The following is a 7,870-nucleotide window of genomic DNA, read 5'->3' on the forward strand; positions in this document are numbered from 1 at the left end:
AGGCTCCGCCCTCTCTGTGCTTTGGGGTCCCCCCCGGTGCCCCCCCCCACAATTCTGGGGTCCCTCCCCGGACGCCTGGGTCCCTCCCGGACTCCTGGGTCCCCTCCCTGAACGCCTGGGTCCCTCCCGAACTCCTGGGTCCCCCTCCCGACCTCCTGGATCCCCCCCCAAGCTCTTGGGTCACCCCCCTTTCCCCCCCCATTTCCCCTCGCGGTGGTTCCGCCCGCGCTGGCCCCGCCTCCACTTCCCCGCTGGCCACGCCCCCTCGCGGTCACGTGGCCTCACTGTTTACCTCCCGGCTCCTTCCCCCCCTCCCCTCCGCACCCCGCCCGGTGACGTAAGTCACATGACCTCCGCATCACCCGCGCGCGGATCCCTCCGCGCCCCCCGAATCCTTCCGCCCAACCCCCCCAAAAAAACCCCCGTTACCGGGACCCCTTCCCCCCCACCGCGCCGTTAACGGGGGGGTGGGGTGGGGTGGGGAGGAGGGCGCGGCCGCTTCCGGTGTTGTCGTGGCGGGCGGGGGAGGGGTGAGGGGCGGGGCCGCCTCCGCGCGTTGTGTGCGCGTCCCCCCCCACCCCCCAGCCGCTTCACTTCCCGGTTCCGGTCCCCCCCGGTTCCCGTCCCCGGTTCCGGTGCCGCCGCCGCCATGAAGTTCGCGTACAAGGAGGAGCACGCGTTCGAGAAGCGGCGCTGCGAGGGCGAGAAGATCCGCAAGAAGTACCCGGACCGGGTCCCGGTGAGCGCGGGGACCGGGGCACCCGGGGGACCCCCGGGGGACCCACCGGGACACCCCCGGACCCCCCGGGACCCACCGGGAACCCCAGAACCGACCCCGGGACACCCCCGGACCCACCGGGAACCCCAGAACCGACCGCGGGACACCCCCGGACCCACCGGGACCCCCGGGACACCCCCGGGACCACCGGGACCCCCCGGGACAGCCCCCGGGACCCACCGGAACCCACCCGGACCCACCGGGACCCCCCGGGGGACCCAAAACCGACCCCGGAACCCCCTGGAAACCCCCTGGGGACCCCCCTGGGGACCCAAGAACCCCGGGACACCCCCGGACCCACCGGGAACCCCGGGAACCCCAAAACCGACCCTGGGACCCAAAACCGACCCCGGAACCCCCTGGAAACCCCGTGGGGACCCCGGGACCCCTCGGGACCCCCCGGAACCCACCGGGAAACCCCATGGGGACCCCCCTGGGGACCCAAGAACCCCCAGGAAACCCCCTGGGGACCCCCGGGACACCCCAAAACCAACCCCGGAACCCCCGGGGGACCCAAAACCGACCCTGGGACCCCCGGAACCCACCGGGAAAGCCCATGGGGACCCCCCTGGGGACCCAAGAACCCTGGGACACCCCCCTGGGAACCCCAAAACCAACCCCGGAACCCCCGGGACACCCCCCTGGGGACCCCAGGACCCCCCCGTGAGACCCCCAGGACCCCCCAAAACCAACCAGGACCCCCCAGAACCAACTGAGACCCCTGCTCAGGACCCTAAGACCCCCAGGACCCCCCCATGAAACCCCCTGGGAACCCCAGAACCAATCAGGATCCCCCCTGGGGACCCCAAGAGCCCCCGGGACCCCCCAGAACCAACCAGGACCCCCCCAGGTCACCCTGGGACCCCCCAGAACCAACCGGGTCCCCCCCTGGGGACCCCAAGAGCCCTGGGACCCCCCATGAAACCCCCTGGACCCCCCAGATCCAACCAGGACCCCCTTGTGGACCCTGAGACCCCCCCGGGACCCCCAGGTCCCCCCATTATCCCCCTCCCCCCATCATTTCCGCTGCCCCCCCCCTCACTCCCCCCGGGGGGGTCCCCAAAACCCCCCTTGCCCCCAGGTGATCGTGGAGAAGGCGCCCAAGGCCCGCATTGGGGACCTGGATAAGAAGAAATACCTGGTGCCCTCGGACCTCACAGGTTTGGGGGGGCCCGGGGGGGTTTGGGGGGGGGTCCCTGGGGGTCACGTGACCCCGTGACCCCCCCCCAATGTGTGCCCCCCCCCCAGTGGGTCAGTTCTATTTCCTGATCCGGAAGCGGATCCACCTGCGGGCGGAGGACGCGCTGTTCTTCTTCGTCAACAACGTCATCCCCCCCACCAGCGCCACCATGGGGCAGCTCTACCAGGTGGGGGGGTCCTGGGGGGGTCCCCGAGCCGGGGGGGGCCAGGACATGGGGGTACAGGGGGGTACAGGGGGGTCTATGGGGGTACAGGGGGGTCTATGGGGGTCTATGGGGTCACTCGTCATCCCCCCCACCAGCGCCACCATGGGGCAGCTCTACCAGGTGGGGGGGCCGGGGGGGTCCTGGGGGGGTCCCCGAGCCGGGGGGGGCCAGGACATGGGGGTACAGGGGGGTCTATGGGGGTCTATGGGGTCACTCGTCGTCCCCCCCACCAGCGCCACCATGGGGCAGCTCTACCAGGTGGGGGGGCCGGGGGGGTCCTGGGGGGTCCCCGAGCCGGGGGGGGCCGGGACATGGGGGTACAGGGGGGTACATGAGGGTCTATGGGGGTACAGGGGGGTACATGAGGGTCTGTGGGGGTACGGGGGGTCTATGGGGGTCTATGGGGTGAGAACCATGGAGGGGGTCTCGGGGTCTCCCCCATGTCCCCCCCACTCTGGGTCCCTATGGGTCTGACCCCCATGTACCCCCACCCCTATGGGTCTGACCCCATGTACCCCCACCCCTATGGGTCTGACCCCCATCTCCCCCCCCGCTATGGGTCTGACCCCATGTCCCCCCCACCCCTATGGGTCTGACCCCCATGTCCCCCCCCTGCTATGGGTCTGACCGCGTGCCCCCAGGAGCACCACGAGGAGGATTTCTTCCTGTACATCGCCTACAGCGACGAGAGCGTCTATGGGGCCTGAGCCCCCCATCCCGGGCCCCCCCGCCCCCCCGGGGCCCCAATAAACGCGACGGAGCCGCCTCGGGGACTTTTTTAATGGGGGGGGGGGGGGGGGGGGCGAGCGGACCCCGAATGGCGACGGGACTACAACTCCCAGCGTGCCCCGCGGCGGCGCCTCCGGGCGGGGCGGTGGGCGTGGTTCCGGCGCGGTGGGCGGGGTCCCGGCGCGGTGGGCGGGGTTTGGGCGGTGCCGGGTTGCTGGGCGTGGTTTGTGAGCCGCGGGCGGGGTTGCGGTGGTGGGCGGGGTTGGCGCGTGCGTGGAGCGGGGTGTGGGGGGGGGTGGGGGTTGGGGGCGTGGCTTTGGCGGGTGGGGGGCGTGGCCGGGCTGGACCGAGGCGGCACCGGACGGAACGACGGACGGAGCCGGGGGCCCGAGCCCCATCCCGCTCGGCGGGGCCGCCGCGATGGCCGAGCCGGGGCCCGGAGGTGGGGGAACCGCCGTGGGGGGGGGTCCGGGGGTCCCGGAGCAGCGCGGGGTCCCGGAACCGGGGGAACCGGGCGGGGGGATCCCGGGAGCCCTGGGGGTTCGGGGGGAACCGGAGCCTCAGCGCCGGGAACCGGGGGAACCGGGCGGGGGGAACCGGAGCCCCGGGGGAACCGGGACGCGGGGGGCCCGGTACCGGGAGAACGGGAGCACCGGGGGGTCACGGTACCCGGGGGGAACCGGAGCAGCGCGGGGTCCCCAGCGCCGGGAACCGGGGGAACCGGGGGGGGGAACCGGAGCCCCGGGGGCACCGGGTGGGGGGGATCCCGGGAGCGCTGGGGGTTCGGGGGGACCCACGGAACCGGGGGGGGAACCGGAGCCCCGGGGGCACCGGGGGGGGTTCCGGTACCGGGAGAACGGGAGCACCGGGGGGTCCCGGAGGGGGGCACACGGAGCCGGGGGGAGAACGGGAGCACCGGGGGGTCCCGGAGGGGGGGGACACGGAGCCCGGGGGAGAACGGGAGCTCCGGGGGGGACACGGAACCGGGGGGGGGGAACCGGAGCGCCGGGGGGGTCCGGGAGCGCTGGGGGTTCGGGGGGGACCGGGGGGAAGCGGCGCGGGGTGGGGGGGGAAGGGGGGTCCCGGGACCACAACCGGAGGTGGGGGGGGGGGATGGGGGTGGGGTCGTTTCGGGGGCCCCCGTGTGACCGCCCCTCCCCCCAGAGCCGCTGCCGAGCCTGAAGGCGGAGACACAGGTGAGGGGGAGGGGAACCGGGGGGTGTGGGGCGGGGAGGGGGTTCCCGGTGTGACGCCCCCGCCCCCCCGGTCCTCCCCGCCCCCCCCCGGTTCCCGCAGCCCCCGGAGAAGCGGCGGCGGACGATCGAGGATTTCAACAAGTTCTGCAGCTTCGTGCTGGCCTACGCGGGCTACATCCCGGCGCCCGCCGAGGTGAGGGCCGGGGGGCCGGGGGGGGTCCCGGGGCCCCTTTTCCCGCCTTTCCGCGCCGTTTCCCGTTCAATTCGCGCTTCCCGGGGCCGTTTTCCCGCGCCCCCCCCCCTTTCCCGCCACCGCCCCGGCGCGGCCTACAGCTCCCGGCATGCCTTGCGCGCCCCCCCCCTTCCCCGCGCCGCGGGGCACGCTGGGAGTTATAGGCGCCGCGCGTTGTGATTGGTGGGCGAAACTACAACTCCCGGCAACCCCCGCGCGGCGCCGCCGTGCACGCAGCGTTACGCGCGGGGCACGCTGGGAGCTGTAGGCGCCGCGCGTTGTGATTGGTGGGTGAAACTACAACTCCCGGCGGCCCCCGCGCGGCGGCGCCGCCATGTTGGGGGGGGCAGTGGGGATCGGGGGCGTTGTGGCGCCCCCTCCGCAATTCCCGCGCTCCCCGAGCCCCTTTAACGCCCCCCCCCGGTTCCGTTTGCCCCTCCAGGACAGCGCGTGGCCGCCGTCGGGCCCCAGCTCGCCGGGGGGGGGCGCGGACGGGGGGGGCTCGGCGGGCTGGGGCGCCCCCGCCGCCCTGCGCACCATCGAGACGTTCGTCCGGAAGGCCAAGAGCGGCAAGAAGGGCGGCGCTGGAGGGGCGGGGGGCGGGGCCGCTCTAGCCCGCCTCGCCTCCCCCGAGCCCGCCCTGCTGGACAAGATGCGCCTCAAGGACTCCTTGTTCGAGCTGCCCCCCCCCGCCACCCCGCCCCCCCCGCACCCCAACCGGCGGCGGAACCGGCGGGGGGAGCCCCCCCGGGGCGGGGGGGTCAAAAGGAGCAAAAAGCGGCGGTGGAAAAAGGGGGAGGGGGCGGGGCGGCCGCCCCCCCCCAGCGACACGGACTCGGAGGACGAAGCCGCCCCCCCGCCCCCCCCCGGCGAGGCGGGGGGAGGGGGGGGCAAGGAGGGGGGGGGCAGCACCGAGAGCAGCAGGGACGGGGACGACGGGGACGGCGGGAGCTCCAGCGACGGGGACGCGCGCGCCAGGGACGAGGACATCATGGTGGAGTCGGGTAGGGTCAGGGGTCACGGGGTCAGGGGTCATGGGGACATCATGGTGGAGTCGGGTAGGGGTCAGGGGTCATGGGGACATCATGGTGGAGTCGGGTAGGGGCGGGGGTCACGGGGTCAGGGGTCATGGGGACATCATGGTGGAGTCGGGTAGGGGTCAGGGGTCATGGGGGGGTCAATGGGGTCAGGGGTCATGGATGGGACATCATGGTGGAGTCGGGTAGGGGTCACGGGGTCAGGGGTCATGGGGACATCATGGTGGAGTCGGGTAGGGGTCAGGGGTCATGGGGGGTCAATGGGGTCAGGGGTCATGGATGGGACATCATGGTGGAGTCGCGTAGGGGTCACGGGGTCAGGGGTCATGGGGACATCATGGTGGAGTCGGGTAGGGGCGGGGGTCAGGGTTCACGGGGTCAGGGGTCATGGGGACATCATGTTTGAGTCGGGTAGGGGGCACGGGGGGTCAGGGGTCGGGGGGTCAGGGGTTGTGGGGTCAGGGGTCATGGGGACATCATGGTGGAGTCGGGTAGGGGCGGGGGTCAGGGTTCACGGGGTCAGGGGTCATGGGGACATCATGTTTGAGTCGGGTAGGGGGCATGGGGGGTCAGGGGTCGGGGGGTCAGGGGTCGTGGGGTCAGGGGTCATGGGGACATCATGGTGGAGTCGGGTAGGGGGCACGGGGGTCACGGGGTCGTGGGTCAGGGGTCATGGATGGGACATCATGGTGGAGTTGGGTAGGGGGCACGGGGGGTCAGGGGTCACGGGGGCAGGGGTCGTGGGGTCATGAATGAATGGGTCAATGGATCAATGAATGGGTCAATGGATGGGTCAATGGGTCAATGGATGAATGAAGCACCCAGTGCCCCCATAGGGATGAATGAATGGGTCAATGGATCAATGAATGGATCAATGGATGAATGAATGGATCAATGGGTCAATGGATGAATGAAGCACCCAGTGACCCCGTGCTCCCCCACCCCCCCACTTTGGGGTCCCCCCGCTTCGTGCCCCCCCCCCCGCTGACCCCCCCGTGTCCCCGCCCCCCAGGGGACGACTCGTGGGACCTGATCACGTGTTACTGCGGGACCCCCATGACCCCCATGTCCCCATCCCCACTGCCCCCATAGGGATGAATGAATGGGTCAGTGGATCAATGGATGGGTCAATGAATGAATGAGGCACCCACTGACCCCATAGGGAATGAATCAATGAATGGATCAATGGATCAATGAATGAGTCAATGAATCAATGAATGAAGCACCCACTGACCCCATAGGGATGAATGAATGGGTCAATGGATCAATGAATGGGTCAATGGATGATTGAGGCACCCCGTGCCCCCATAGGGATGAATGAATCAATCAATCAATGGATGAATGAAGCACCCAGTGACCCCGTGCTCCCCCACCCCCCCACTTTGGGGTCCCCCCGCTTCGTGCCCCCCCCCGCTGACCCCCCCGTGTCCCCGCCCCCCAGGGGACGACTCGTGGGACCTGATCACGTGTTACTGCGGGAAGCCGTTCGCGGGCCGGCCCATGATCGAGTGCAGCGGCTGCGGGACCTGGGTCCATCTGTCGTGCGCCCGCGTGCGCAGGAACAACGTCCCCGACGTCTTCACCTGCCAGCGCTGCCGGGGGGGGCCGCCCCCGCCCCCCCGCGCCCCCCGCCCCGGGGGGGACTCCTAGGGACGGCCCCGCCCCCCCGGGACCCCCCCCGGACCCCCAAATCCATGGGGGTCACCCCCGAGCTGGGGGAGGCTCATTGGGGTCAGGGCATTGTCCCCCACTCTCTGACCCCCCCAGTGGGTCCCTAAAGTGGGGGGGACGCCCTGAGCCCCCCCCTGAGTCTTCTGGCCCGGGGGGGTCACTTAGGGACAGCCCAGCCCCCCCAGGACCCCCCCCGGGACCCCCAAGTCCATGGGGGTCACCCCTGAGCTGGGGGAGGCTCGTAGGGGATCGGGCCCTCTGGGACCCCCCAATGGGGCCACAAAGTGGGGGGGACACCTTGAGCCCCCCCTGAGTCTCTCGGCCTGGGGGGGTCACTTAGGGACAGCCCAGCCCCCCCAGGACCCCTGCCGGACCCCCAAGTCCATGGGGGTCACCCCCAAGCTGGGGGAGGCTCATAGGGGATCGGGCCCTCTGGGACCCCCCAATGGGGCCACAACATGGGGGGACACTTAGGGACCCCTCCTGGGACCCCCAAGTCCATGGGGGTCACCCCCAAGCTGGGGGAGGCTCATAGGGGATCGGGCCCTCTGGGACCCCCCAATGGGGCCACAAAGTTGGGGGGGGCACTTAGGGACCCCCCCTGAGTCTTCTGGCCTGGGGGGGACTCCTAGGAATGGCCCCACCCCCCCGGGACCCCCAAGTCCATGGGGGTCACCCCCAAGCTGGGGGAGGCTCATAGGGGATCGGGCCCTCTGGGACCCCCCAATGGGTCCCCTGAGCCCCCCCTGAGTCTCCCAAAGGTGGGGGGGGGAACACTTAGGGTCCCCCCCACCCAGGGGGTGCTCATGGGGTGACCCAGG

General features: G+C 71.7%; 2 protein-coding genes across 2 annotated transcripts; both read left to right on the top strand.

Moving 5' to 3' along the window:
- Positions 1-552: 552 nt before the first annotated feature.
- Positions 553-2,949, top strand: GABARAP (GABA type A receptor-associated protein). The gene is made up of 4 exons (XM_071800161.1): positions 553-739; positions 1,860-1,938; positions 2,027-2,145; positions 2,826-2,949. Exons 1-4 carry the CDS (start codon positions 650-652, stop codon positions 2,889-2,891), a joined length of 354 nt encoding a protein of 117 aa, XP_071656262.1. The 5' UTR covers positions 553-649; the 3' UTR covers positions 2,892-2,949.
- Positions 2,950-3,223: 274 nt separating this feature from the next.
- On the top strand, positions 3,224-7,155 carry PHF23 (PHD finger protein 23). Its single transcript, XM_071800227.1, has 5 exons — positions 3,224-3,355; positions 4,078-4,109; positions 4,210-4,302; positions 4,784-5,345; positions 6,820-7,155. The coding sequence occupies exons 1-5, from the start codon at positions 3,334-3,336 to the stop codon at positions 7,026-7,028; spliced, it is 918 nt and encodes a 305-aa protein (XP_071656328.1). The 5' UTR covers positions 3,224-3,333; the 3' UTR covers positions 7,029-7,155.
- The last annotated feature ends 715 nt before the right edge of the window (positions 7,156-7,870 follow it).

This window comes from Patagioenas fasciata, chromosome 29, assembly GCF_037038585.1.
Source record: "Patagioenas fasciata isolate bPatFas1 chromosome 29, bPatFas1.hap1, whole genome shotgun sequence".
NCBI lineage: Eukaryota > Metazoa > Chordata > Aves > Columbiformes > Columbidae > Patagioenas > Patagioenas fasciata.